At 55.1% G+C, this 13,925-nt stretch overlaps 1 protein-coding gene across 1 annotated transcript; it reads left to right on the top strand.

Annotated features, from left to right (window-relative positions):
* The first annotated feature begins 2,133 nt into the window (after positions 1 to 2,133).
* On the top strand, positions 2,134 to 10,057 carry ZC3H12A (zinc finger CCCH-type containing 12A). The gene is made up of 6 exons (XM_080357623.1): positions 2,134 to 2,283; positions 2,367 to 2,876; positions 5,807 to 5,946; positions 6,290 to 6,524; positions 7,031 to 7,137; positions 7,231 to 10,057. Exons 2-6 carry the CDS (start codon positions 2,410 to 2,412, stop codon positions 8,250 to 8,252), a joined length of 1,971 nt encoding a protein of 656 aa, XP_080213749.1. The 5' UTR covers positions 2,134 to 2,283; positions 2,367 to 2,409; the 3' UTR covers positions 8,253 to 10,057.
* Positions 10,058 to 13,925: the final 3,868 nt, after the last annotated feature.

Here is a 13,925-nt window from a genome sequence, read left to right on the forward strand (position 1 = left end):
CTCGTAGGTGACAGTGAAGGGCCACCCGTCATCCTGGCAGCAGCTTCACTCTGGAAACCTTCACATCCTCCACAACGGTGCCAAACAATTGAAGCACTTTCTCTTCAAAGCAATTTGAAAATGAAAAGGAAAAACCAAAAGTAACCACGGGGAGTTTGGGGTGCAGCCAGCATATGACCCCTTTTGACTCGAGGGTGGAGAAGCCAACAGACCCTCTCCAGCCTGGCTCGTCACCAAATCAAACCAGGCAGCGTGCCGTTGCTGTCAGTGCTTTGCATCAATCAGAAGATCCAGATTTGTGGTTTCACTTGGGGGTTTTTCCTATAAAAAGCACATCTGTGGCCATACTTTTTGGTGCAATAGACTTTAGCCTGGAAGCAAAAGCACACAAACAGTGCTAAATTCATGCTGACTGGAGTAGATTCCAAGGGAAAGAAGAGTTGGGAAAGCACCTACTTAAGTACTGACTAAGGATATTATCTCTGATCTGAATCTCGCCTCTGTGTGTGTGTTACTGTTGAGTACACAGTGCGGTTTCAGACACGGCCAGAGACAAGAAAAAATGATTGTTTCGGGGTAACCACAAGGAAGATGAATGCAAATGTATTCCTGTAACTGGGAGAGTTCCCTTGCTCTTAAGCTGGGCTCTGGTACATGGCCTCGGGGAAGCAAATTTGCAACTACCTTCATTAAATTGTTTAAGAATGATTAATCAGAGGGCAGAGACATAAGACTTTTGCACGTTGTGAAATGTGAGTTCAATTCCTGCAGTTACATACAGTGTGTATGGATGGCTTTCGCCAACAGTCAGGGGACAGGTCCTGGTGATTGATGGACGCTTCCTGCGGGCTCTTATCTCCTCCACAAGCCCGGGCTGATAACTCCGCCGGCTGAATCACATCCAGCCGCATCCCTTGGGGCTCAGGGTGGTGTGGGAGCCGTGTGTCGCCGGCTCTGGCACAATGCGTGCCTGCCGTGCAGCCCGTGTGCCCCCGGGCTGGCCACCGCGGCACCGAAGCGGCCACCGCGGCAGGAGGTGCTGCCAGCACCCCAACCACACTGCCATGTCTGACCATCATTCAGTGTCACCGGCTGCTGGAAGTGCAGCTCCTGCAGAACACAGAAGTCCATAGAGCGCCTTTGCTGATGTGCCCAAAGCTTGCAGCTGCGCGTTCACACATTCCTTCTGCCTAAAGCTGCCTACAGCTTAGGCTTGGCTTAAGTGCATTCTCAGCCTCTCCTCGGTGACAGCAGGATTGTCCTTGCGCCTGATACACCATCCCCTGCGCTCTGTCCTGTTCCCTCCCTTTCCAGCTGCCGCTCGTGTGTCTCCTCTGCTTTCCAGCTGGGTGCTGAGTGTGCTGGGGCTGGCGTGACGTTCTGAGAGCCCTTAGGCCAAGGCCTGGTCTTTAACATGGCAGGTTGCTAACACCTGGCACCCTTCTGGGAAGCACTGAGCACGTCTTGGAGCTCTGGGACTCAATTACCGTTTGACATCCGCCTCTGATGGGGAGGACAGGGAAGTAAAAAAGGACCAGGGCTGGAGTTTAAGTGTGTTAATGTTTTTAACCTGAGTAACAGCAGCCAACAAGAAGCTGGAAAACCCTCTGAAGAAACAGCTTCTCCGTGCATCGACCCCTTTGATGGGATCCGCCTCCCACCTGGGCTGCGCTCGCAGCCCCGGCCGGGGGCCGCGGGGAGCGGGACTGTGCGGGGGCCGCGGGGAGCGGGGCTGTGTGGGGGCCGCGGGGAGCGGGGCTGTGCGGGGACCGCGGGGAGCGGGGCTGTGCGGGACCGCGGGGAGCGGGACTGTGCGGGGGCCGCGGATCAGGGGCTGTCCCGGGACCGGGAAGCAGGACGGAGCGTTTACCCAACGCATGTCGGGGCAAATCCGCCCGCATTGCAACACGATTTGCATAAACCCGGGTGTCGCGGTCCCGGCTCTGCGCCTGCCGGGGCTGCTCCGCACGGAGGCGCCGGGGGGAACCGCGCGGGCCGGGGGTGCACAGACCCCGTCCCAGCTCCGCTCCGGCCGGCGGGGCAGCCCGGGCCGCAGGGCCCGAGCGAGGCCGCCCGGCGGGGCGGGGCCGTGGGGCGGTGATCCGGTCCCGCCCCGGAGCCGCGGCCGGGCGGGGCGCGGGGCGGACCGGGAAGCGGCGGCCGCTCTGCCCCCGCCCGCTCTGCCCTTCCGCCTTGGCGCGGCGCTTCCCCGTATAAAGCGGCGGCGGCCCGTCCCGCTCCGGTCCCATGGAGACACGGCGGCGGCCCGGCGGCGGCAGCCCGGTAAGCGAGGGCGGGCTCGGGGCGGGGGTCGGGGCCCGGCCTCGGGGGGGCCGGGCGCTGCTAACGCCCGTCTTGGCCCGCAGGTCCGGGGCGTGAGCGGAGCCCGGGAGTCCCCCGCGGGGAGCCATGAGCGTCTCCGCCGTCCCGGGCTGGCCTGAGGCGCTCCTGGCCGCCCGCCCGCCGGCGTCCCGGCTCGGAGAGAGGATGAGCGGCAGAGAGCCGAGCGAGAGCCGCGGCCCCGGCGCGGAGCCGGCCCGGGAGGCGGGGAGCGCCGGGCGGGAGCCCTGCGACAGCGCCGAGATGCAGCTGAAGGTGGATTTCTTCCGCAAGCTGGGCTACTCCTCGGAGGAGATCCACGTCGTGCTGCAGAAGCTGGGCCTGAACGCCGACACCAACACGGTGCTGGGGGAGCTGGTGAAGCACGGCCCGGCCGAGCGGGACGGCACCGAGGCCCCGCCCGAGGCCCCGGAGGCCCCGCTGGTGCCGCGGGGCGGAGCGGCCAACAAGCCCCCGGCCCCCGCGCCGGCCCCGGAGGAGCCGGAGAGCGAGAACCTGCGGCCCATCGTTATCGACGGCAGCAACGTGGCCATGAGGTGCGTTTGGGGGCTGTGGGTGCTCGGTGCTGGCTTTGCGTGACCCGGAGCTCTGACGTGTGCGGAGCGCTCGGTGCCTGAAGATCTGCGGGGGTTTCTCACCATGAGCGGCTGCTGCTGGGTGCCCCGCAGTGCCTGGTCATCTTTTCTAGGGCTGTCGGAGGTGAGCGCTGCTCTGCCTTGGCGGCCACGCCTGGCTGTACCGGCCCGTGACCACTGGTCACAGGGCTCTGACGAGGGAAATGAAGACATTTCCTTCCACTTTCTAGCTTAGGAGCAGGATAACTGAAGATACGCTCTCCTCTTACCTAATGGCTTTATGTAAGTTTCTGTAGCAGGAAGTTGCTCAATAAATAATTACAGGTTTAATTAGGGAAGGCTTTGTAATATGAAGCTGTCTCCAGTGTTAGAGACCAGTCTCCAAATTGTGACTCTTACATTTTGGTTAAATTTCTCTCCGTTGTAAGAGACGGATGGGGTGCCGAAGGGGCACTCTGGTGTCACCAAGGCAGGGCAGTGACTTGCCCCCAGCATCTTGGGTGTCCTGGTGCTGACAGCACAGGTCCCGTCAGGCCCTGCACCCTGAGCACACAGGAGCCCTGGGCTGGGTGTTTATTGGCCTCATGTCCATGCTGTCACCTCTGGTTTTGCTCCCCATGACAGCAAGTGTTGCCAGCCCCCCCAGCCCCTCTGCTGCACCCCTACATGGGGCTTCTGGGCTCCAGTAATTTAGTGCAACCGAGCTTCTGAATTGGGCTTTGTTGGCGCAGTTGAGAAGCAAGCCTCCCTCACTGTATTTTAGCTTGATAGATCTTCTGATGTGTGTTTGTGTACACAGACCTTTCTATAAAGAAAAAACAACAGCCAAGAGGGTGCTTGCAGCGCTGCTGCGTTCCCGTAGGCTTTGTCCCAGGTGAAAGTGCTGAGTGGAGCTGCGCTTGCAGGTGTGGTTTTCCCTAAGCTGCGGTTGACAGCTCTGAGACGGGACTGAGAAAAGACGAGGTACAGTCCGCGGTGCGGCTGGCGGGCAGAGCCTGCGTGTCCCAGCGTGGATATGGAACCCCCGTGGTGATCGAGCGGGGCCGGAGGGTGAAGGCTGTGACCTGGGCGTCTGCGGAGAGCGCGGTCCTGGTCCCACTCGGCTCCACGGCTGCGCGGTCACTTGAGGAAAATGGCCCATTGTGAGACCTGGGCTGATAAGTGTGACTCTGGCAGTGAAGTTTACCTTAGATAAGTGCTCAGGCTTAAACAACAGAACTGGTTGTGTATTTTGAATGAGGAGCCTCTTAGCTGTGAGACTTATCCCCAGAAGAACAGGGGGGATCACAGCAAATGTGACTCAGGGCAGGCCAGGCGGTAATAACGCGGCCCATAGGACAGAGTTTGATGTGAGAAAAGCAGTCTGGGTTTTTTAAGCAATTTGCTAGAAGGGGAATTCCATTCTGAAACTTCCTGTATTGATGGTGTGATGTTCCCTGCTGATTCATTTGCAGTGTGTACCGCGGCCTCCCTGAACAGCTCTTGACAAACATATGCAAATCATAGTGGAAATTAGCTTTTACTTCCTTCTAAGGGAATTTTTCCTTGGCTGCTGCCAAATCAGATCACTCCAATTAGTTATTTTCTGTAGACTTGAGATTGGTAGCAGGGACTGAAAAAAAAAATCTCTGCTTTTCTCATTTATCACTACACAACTGCAGTAATGTGTGTCTGACTATCTATAGCAAACCAGTCTGACACTGGGGGAGATTTTTAGAGCATCTTTCTTCTGATTGCTAATGTCAGCCTTTCTGTAGTTTGGGTCTCTATAGGTGTTAGTTGTATAGAATAATTATTTTGGTCCAAATATTAGACTTTCCTAAGAGCTTCATAGAAGGGTGAGGAATGGAGTTTCATTCTAGGGGTAGAGTTGTGCTACCATAGCAGTGCTTTTTAGCAGCGCCTCTGCTGGGGTGCAAGCGCTGTACTGATTACAGAGGAGTTCCTGGGCACGTGAGTGGTGGTGGGAGTTGAAATGCCATCCAGGTGTAGGTGGGAAGAGTGAGACTTGGGGCAGGATTAGTGCCCAGGTGGGGAAAACCTCACCGAACTCTGAGAGCTGTTATCTTCAGTACAGCACATCTTGGCAGGGTGTTATCCTGAGATGCAGGCTGTTAGATCCCCGGAGTGACAAACCGGCTGTCAGACAGAAATGCTGAAAGTTTGCCAGAACTGTTATCAACAGAAGAGCTGGTGACATGGTAAATACTGGCACTCGTAAAACAGGAGCAGTAGTTTCCTCTGTAGGAGTTCAGGAAACTTATTGATATGACCTAATGAATAATTAAGCAGCAGCTTTTTGCTTTGGTACAGCTTGCGTTGCTGCTGTCAGACTTTGTTCTCAACCTGCCAAGGGCTGTTAAGACTTTCAGCACTGATCTTGTTTTGTACAAACAGTGCATTTGTAACTGACTTTTTGGGCCATAACATAATGAAGAAGAATCTTTCCTCAGTGCTGATGCCCTTGAGTGCAGAAAATGCTTTCTGTTCCTTCGCTTGGGAAGAACAACACCTGGTGAGGGTGCAGTTTGCACTGGCAGAGGTTGGCCGCTGCTGGTAGCTGGCAGAATAGGACAAAGGGCGTTCAAGATCACATTGTACTCAGGGCTAAAAATAGAGCTCTGGAGTCCAGAGATGAAGCAAAGGCTGTTGGAGAGCAGCTGCTCTCTCCCTCCCATTGAGCATTTGGGTCTTTGCTGTGCAGAGCTGCTAAAAGCACCAGTAATTCTGTGAAATCTCGCTGCTGCGTTTACACAAGATGAGCAATGAGTGCTGGTTGTGCTGCTCTGACGCTTCTTCGCTAAAGGTCGTGTGAATTGCGGGATGCATTTGCTTTACTAGTCCTTATATAACCTGCATATTGAAATTCTCCGTCTTCCTCTTTGATGCAGCCATGGAAATAAAGAAGTGTTCTCCTGCCGAGGAATCCTTCTGGCTGTCCAGTGGTTTTGGGACAGGGGACACAAGGACATCACAGTCTTTGTGCCGTCTTGGAGGAAGGAGCAGCCGCGGCCAGATGTACTTATAACAGGTGTGGAAATATGAAAACCAAAAGTAGCTTGTCAGGCTTACTGTTTTGTCACTTAATGAGCTTGCAGAGTTCTGGCTAGTTAGTAATTAACTTATGAATGGAAGATGTGAGTAGCAGGAGGTCCAATAAGCCGAGCTGACCAGTGAGAATTAGTCATTAACTCTCTCCTAAGCAAGTTCTTGCCTGGATCAGCTGGAATAATTCAAAGAACCAAGAATGTCATACTACTCTGATAAATAATACTTTTACTTTACATGAGTTTTGTTATTTATTTATAGTGTTGCTTTATCTGTGCTGAGACCTCTGGGCTGTGTAAGTGTGTTCACAGTTGTGTTTGTTCTAGACCAGTACATTCTCCGTGACCTTGAAAAGAAGAAAATTCTGGTCTTCACCCCTTCCAGGCGGGTTGGAGGCAAACGCGTCGTCTGCTACGATGATCGGTTCATTGTGAAACTGGCACACGAGTCTGATGGCATTGTGGTTTCTAATGATACTTATCGGGACCTGCAGAACGAGCGTCCTGAGTGGAAGAAATTCATCGAGGAGCGGCTGCTGATGTATTCCTTTGTTAACGACAAGTACGTTCCCATTCTTCTTTTGCTTTTAAAACGGATTCGTGTGAGCGTGCAGTCTTGTTTTAATGAAACAATGGCAAGTGATGCGTGAAAAGAGCAAAATGTTAGTACAGAATGGGGGGAAAGAAACCTGTAGAGATTTTTATGGTAGAAGGAAGCATGGTGGGAAGAACTGCAGTACAAAGGCGTAAGGAATTGGAGTCATCTTCATGGCTGGTCATGGTTTGGAGCTGGGACTTTGCCATAGCTCTTAAGAGAGCCCCAGGATTGGTTTCCTCGTGAGAGGATCATTAGCAGGCCCAGCAGCAAGTATTCTGGTCAGCAAAGAGCAGCAAACCCCGCCTGTGCCTGCGGCTCACGGTGCCAGGAGACGTGTCACTGCAGTGAAATGGGAAAGTTCTTTAGGGCTCGGAGCTTTTGACCTTCAATGAAATGGGAAACTTCTAGGAGAAGTGAAACCCTGATCCAAGAAAGGAAACTGCTCCTCAGTGAGGTTTCATTTTGTTTAGGTTTATGCCTCCAGATGATCCTTTAGGGAGACACGGCCCCAGCCTGGATAACTTCCTCAGAAAGAAACCTGTGGTGCCAGAACACAAGAAACAGCAGTGCCCGTATGGTAAGAAATGCCTTCTGAACGCGAGGACTGAGGTGTGATTCATGCTTTTAGTAAAACTCAGCTGCTCATTCCGTGCTCTGCCTTTCCTTGCAGGGAAGAAATGCACTTATGGAATTAAGTGTAAATTCTACCACCCTGAAAGGATCAATCAGCCCCAGCGCTCGTTAGCTGATGAGCTCCGAGCCAATGCAAGGTTGTCTCCTACCAGAAGCACCAGTGCAAAGGAGGAGAAAAAGGGCAAAAGAGGTTCCCAGGCAGAGCTCTTGTGCTCTGTGCCCACAGAGAGCGAGAAGAGCTCTTTGCAGAAGGTCTCTGCAGAGAGGAAGAGCTTGGCCCACAAGGCAAAGCCCAGCGATGTTCCGCTTCAGGTCAAGGGCTGCGTGTCAGGCAGCGTCCCTCCCAACAGCGGGAGCCACCGGCCGGCTGACAGCTACCAGCAGCCCCACATGGACTCTCTGTCTTACATCTCTCAGGAGCACCTCGACTCGGGCATTGGGTCTTTGGAGAACCAACTGTCCGACATGTGGCCTTACAGATGTGCCAGTCACTGTGATCACTCGCGTGCCGATCCGCTGGCAGTCTGCACCTGCGGGAGGCAGAGACCCATCTACCCGCATTCTCCCAGCTTAGAGCAAAACGGTCTGGTCTCTTACAAGCACGGTTCCCATAAATCTTCCTCTGGTGCTAGCTTCTTGCAGTATAGCCCTGAGCTGTCTCACTCAGGACCACCTCACTCTTTCTCAGGCTATGGGGTGCCTGTCCACCCCGCTAGCGCTGGGCAGTACAGTCTGCCCGGTGAGTACAATGCCTCCCTGCCCCATTCTCGGGAGTTCTGGTCTGAGCCGTACCCGATGCCGCCTCCGCAGGTGAGATCTCCCAGCGTGCGAGATCCCCGCTCGGTGCCGCGAGCGCCGGGGCCGGCGTACGGGGACTCCTGCCAGTGGGCTGTCTCTGACCAGTTTGCGGAGGAGCGTGCCAACGTGCACGTCAAGCTCTGTGGCATATTCCATCCCCACCTGGTTGATGCCGTCATGAGCCGTTTCCCTCGGCTCCTGGATCCCCAGAGGCTGGCTGCAGAGATCCTGACCTACAAGTCTCAGAACCCCGGTATCTGAGGCAGCTGCTGAGGGCAGCCATGTGTGTGACGAGCTTTAGGGACAGTGTTTGCACCTGCAGCTGCCACAGATGCCTTCTGAGGCTCCTCCTTATTCCTTGGAAGCAGCAGATGGCAGCTGGAGGCCGGATCGCAGGTGTGCTGTGCTCACAGCCGGCTCTGGTCTGGATGTGACCGTGCGCCCTCAGGTCCCATCGCTCCCACAGAGCGCTGGGGAGGCTCTGGGTGCTGGACAGGGGAGACTGCAGCTTCAGAGGGGGCTTTTCCTTGGGACTTGTGTGCTGAGTCAGGCACACCTGAAATCCTGCAGTCGCTCACTGGATGTGCCCCTCCACCTCCCATTAGCTTGGTTTGGGGATGGTTTGGTGCATTATCGGGCTCAGCAGGCTCGTGGAAGATAAGCGACTTCTGCCTTTGCAGTGCTGTGAGGATTGTTTGTGAAGACCCAAATGCATTCTTAAGGCCCCTTAGCTCTTAACTGAGCCTCTTTACTAAATCCTGCCATGCGAATCTGTGGAAAATGTTGGACTGTAAATCTAGTATGAATCCAGGTTTAGCAGACTTCGATTTGGTTTTATTGGCGCACTTGTTTAACGACGCTTTCCACGGCCCTCCCGCTGAAGCTCGCCTTCCCGAGACAACCGCTCGTGTACCCGGCTGCTCCGCAGCAGGAGGCGCCGGGGCTGCGATCCCCCTCGGGACGAGGGGCCCGACGTGCTCCGGAGCTGCGCGCGTGGTGTGTTCGCTGGTTGAAGAACGCGGCTGTCAGACCCGCGGTGACCGCGCTGCCGCGCAACAGCGACCTCGGTTGTAACCTGTCTCAGGCTGTCTCTGCGCAGCAGCATTTGTGATGTTGTGCCTTTTGTCTTCAGACAGCAATAGTTTTGAGCACTCAGTAGAACGGCTGCACTGCTGCCAGTGCTGTTCCTGACCATTCCTTAATATTTTTCTCTGTAAAGCTGTTGCTTCACCTTCCTCCTCACTCATGTTTTCCTGTCCCCTTCAGCCTTGTCAAACCACAGCAGCAGCCAGAAATGTAGAATAAGACTTATTTGATAAGACTGTTTCCGCTTCCTTCCCTTTTACTGTAAGGTGGTTTTTTTTACTGTAGATACTGTAACAGATTTTAAATATGCAAAACCAATTGCTGTAGTAATTGGTTCTGGTCCTGGAGTTTCACTGTGCTTAGAATGCAAAGGTGTATCTTGCACTTGCGGGCCAGAAGCAGTTGATTTGTTGATACACATTGTATCTGCGTGTTTGGTTATGTTTTTAAATACGTCCATCTGGTGGTTAAAGCGAGGTCAGCGAGCAGCAGATCGCAAAGGGGAGAGTGGAACACGGCGCTTTGCGAACCCTCTGGGAAGGGTTTTGTCTGTCCCTCTTCTCCCCCCTGATGTCCAAGCGGGACCTGCCCAGACTGGCACCATGTGCCATAAAACCACAGGGACACAGAAACCTGTATACCTGGTTAATTATGATACATTACAAATTAGTAATGTTTCATGTTAGTAAGCAAAATGCTTCTTAATTTTAAGTAACCTGATACTTTGCATATTTGTAAATTACAGGAAAAAAAAAACAGTTTTTAATATTATTATCCAGCGATGTGCTGCTTGATGCTGTTATTAATTAGTACTATTCTTGACTCAGCCATTGTGTTACTTGGTGTGGTGTTTTATTTTCTGGTAGAATGCTGATATATGCTGCTTCTCTTGCAATCAGAAGATTAACATTTTATACTCACAAGCTGACATTTTGATGAACTTTGTGTATCATTATGCAGTATATAGTGTATGTACTGAATGGAGGCAGCCGTGTGGAAGCCATGGCCAAGAAAGAACTTGTGTTATAGAAATAAAAACTGCTGAGTTGAACTGTTTGGTCTCTTGTGGCTTTTTGAAAACCATTGAACATTTTGGCTTTTTAATTGATGGAGTGTGACAGGTCAAAAAAATCACATTTCTCCAAATTTGTGCTCTTAATTTAATGCAGAACAATGGCTATGACTAGTTAATCAAAACCAAGGAAAGCGGGTTCTCCTGGAAATAGTGCCTGGTTTAAAACAAACACTAAGAAATCTGAACCTTACAGTCCGAAGGGTCATTTATTGGCTGTGGGAGAGGAGCCTGGGGAGGGTGTCATCTGGAGTGACAGTAAGTTCGTGTGGCTCTATACGTGTGCGACGGGGAGGGCGTCAAGTGATGGGTCACAGATTAGATCAGACCTTTCAACCAGGGGAAGACTTTTCCTGCTGTTAGTGGGGTCTGCAGTGGGAAAATGCTGCAGGATTTTAAGGCTTATATTCCTATAAAATACCTTAACAGACAATTGTAGCTTTGCAGGATGTGTAGATGTGAGGGGGGATGGTTATGTCTATTAAATTTCTGTCCATACCGGACTGATACAACTAAAGGAATTGGCACAGAGGTTTGTTACCATAACCAGGAAGGGAAGAGCTGGTGGTGATTTAGTTGGGTTGTGATGTTATAACAACCTTTCTGTTGCAGTGACAGTCCAGGTGGTGCACAGAGCCATTTGGGAGGGTCAGTCCCTCACACAAGACTGGTCAGAATTATTCCCCCAACCTTCCGCTGTGCCACCCAAGAACCCTGCAGAGATGCGGCCGCTGGATCCTCTCGTCCTCTCACACGCGGCTCCTGTGAGCGACGCTGCCTCCTGTTCGGGACCATCGATGCTGCCATGTAAGTGCTGCTAAGGAGCTCGGGAAACGCGGGCGCTGCTCGTGGAGGTGTCGCTGATCTGTGCTTTCCCCTCCCGAGCGGAGGAGCTGCCCGCAGCCGCGGGCTGTGCCCGGGAGCGTTCCAGCCGCCTCCTGCGGTTACCGCTTCCTCGGGAGGGCTCGTCGTGGCTGCCGCGCATTCGCCTTTGTTTCTCATCCTTCTGCAAGTTGGGCCTGAGTTTAAAGAGGTCACACGCAGGCATGCAGTTGTTTCCTGTTCTTCGGGGGGTTGCAATGCCTCCATCGGCTCAATGCGGCTGCTGCCTCTGCAGTCACTGCGGCCGGGGCTGAGCTCTGCTCGGGGCAGTCTGCCCCAGGACACACTGCATGGCAGGACAGCACTTCAGCTCCCCAAGGGAAGGCTTTCCCCAGGCTAACCCTGGCCTGAGGGAGCACAGGGGTGTTCAGGGCCTGAACCCCAAGGCACTGGGAAGGCTGGTGACAGCTGAACTCAAATTGTGCAGCTGAGGGTGAGCACTGACAGGGACCTGCAGCATCGCCAGCCCCTGCACGACCCAGACCCTCTGTGGCTCTTTCACCTTTCTGTTCCCTCAGGTGCAACATTTACCCTGTGCACTTACTCGCTTCATGCCTCGTGCTGAGCCCTGGGGGCTGGATCCTCTCCCAGATGCTTTTCCTACCCCCACAGGGTGAGGAATTGCCGTTGTTGCCCCCAGAAAGACGAGCAGCCATGCTGAGCTGGAGAAGGGGCTGCAGAGGTGTCAGGGCACAGCCATCGGAAGGAGCAGGAGGGTGTCTGAGGTGGCCCAGGCTGTTTCTGTGGCACAGCGAGCTCTGTGAGCTCTGCAAAACAAGCACTGAACCCATCCATCGCCAGCTCTGTCCTTCCAAACTAAGCCTCCCGTCCTTTACCCTCCAGCAGTGGTTGCTGGTGCTCCTTGGGATATCTCCACTTGTGTTTTTAAGTCAGTGCTCAAAAGAGGGAAGGAGAAGAGGGGCAGCTGTGTTGGGCAGAGCTTGGGGCAGAGGCAGCTGGATTCCTGTCTGCGTCCCCTGGGCGGTGGGTGCAGCCCCAGCCCAGACACGGTGTCTGCACCCCGGCCTCCCCTCCCCTGCGCCAGCCGCCTGCTGCCCTCCTTGCGCACCCAGCTTCTGCTTGAACCCATCTGGTCTCTCCCATCGGGGGATTTCCAGGATGTGGCAGGCTCGACTCAAAACATTTTAAGGCATTTCCAGAGGCAGGAATCTGACCCCAGGCTCCCGTCTGGGCCGTGGGAAAGGGGCCGCGAAGGAATGGCAGTACATGGGGCTGCGGTGTCATGTGGGGGCTGTGGCCGTGCCACCCGACACGGAAGTAGGTTCAGCATCAAACCGCTGTTTTCACCCAGCGCTGAGCCCACAGGGCTGGTTCTGCCCCTGCAGATAGGAAGAGGTGCAGCAGCAGCTCTGCACCCCGTGTTGCAGAGGCAGCTCATTCTTGCTGTGACACAGAAATGCAGGAAGCAAGTGCACAGGGTAAATGTTGCACCTGAGGGAACAGAAAGGTGAAAGAGCCACAGAGGGTCTGGGTCCTGCAGGGGCTGGCGATGCTGCAGGTCCCTGTCAGTGCTCACCCTCAGCGGCACAATTTGAGTTCAGCTGTCACCAGCCTTCCCAGTGCCTTGGGGTTCAGGCCCTGAACACCCCTGTGCTCCCTCAGGCCAGGGTTAGCCTGGGGAAAGCCTTCCCTTGGGGAGCTGAGGTGCTGTCCTGCCATGCGGTGTGTCCTGGGGCAGACTGCCCCGAGCAGAGCTCAGCCCCGGCCGCAGTGACTGCAGAGGCAGCAGCCGCTCAGCCCCCGGGCAAAGCCACGGGCAAGAGGCAGCCCCGAGCTCCCCCGTGGCCTCCCCAAGGGCCGTGTTGCACAAGTGTTCTGGAGTTAATGCGGTGTCCGGTTGAGCAATAGGTCAGGAGGATTCGCATGGTGTGTTGGCCCTGGAGAGGGGTTTCTGCAGCCTGTGCGGCAGCTGTTGCCTCATTGTGTGCGGATGGTGCAAGGGTTGCGTTGGGGCTGCACAGGGCTGGGAAATGCTGCCCAATGTACCGATGCTGCTGGATCTTGCCTCCTGCAGCCCGTCCGTGACCGCTGGTGGAGCGGGGCTGGCCGGGGATTTCCAGCACAGCCCGTGTGTTGCTGCTGAGCTGCGGCTGCAGCAGCACCAGGACCTTGTGCCATCGCTGCCGTCTGACACGGCCGGTGCTGCTGCCGCGTCCTGCGCGGCTGTGGTTCCTGTGGGAGTCTGGGGCTGGAGTTTGCTGCAGCAGGAGTGGCTCGTTTGCAGGACCTGATTTATTTTGGTATTTCTAAGAAGCGTGGGGCTGTCCCACCTCAAACACGGCGCAGGAGCCAGGTTGGTGCAGGCTGAGTCAGGTTGCTGTTATTTGCATTGCATCAGTTCCCTGACGGTCTGGGGTGCTGCTTGGGCACGTTGGATGATCCCAGCTCGCCGAAGGAGCCTGTCCCCAGTCCCTGCGCTGGGCCAGCTCCCCGGGGACGGAGCGGAGGCTGCAGCCGGGCTGTGGGGATGGTTCCCCTGTGCTCTCCAGGGCTCAGGGGACGGCAGCAGGGTCACGGTAGCTATTCCTCAGCATTGCGGGGCTTATTCCCAGGCAGCACCGGACAAGTCTGCCTGGTGCTGGCAATAAAACTGGAATTAAAGTATTCCCATGCAAGCCTGAGGGCTGGAGGCCAGGCCTGTGCTGCCTGTGGCAGAGGGTGGATGCTCCTTAGTGTTACCCTGTCTCTGGGGCAGCTGCAGCTTCTCCAACAGGCCCATTGCCAGTGAGTGGCTCCGATTCCCTGTACCTGGCACTCAGCAGGAGTTACCGGGTGCCAGACACTCGTGGGGTCAGCGCTGCCAAGGGCGTAGGCAGCTGGCGGTGGCAGCCAGCGCGGTGCCAGGGCCCGCAGGGAATGGCTGTGCACGCAGG

Source organism: Nesoenas mayeri (genome assembly GCF_963082525.1).
Source record: "Nesoenas mayeri genome assembly, chromosome: 21".
Taxonomy (NCBI): Eukaryota; Metazoa; Chordata; class Aves; order Columbiformes; family Columbidae; genus Nesoenas; species Nesoenas mayeri.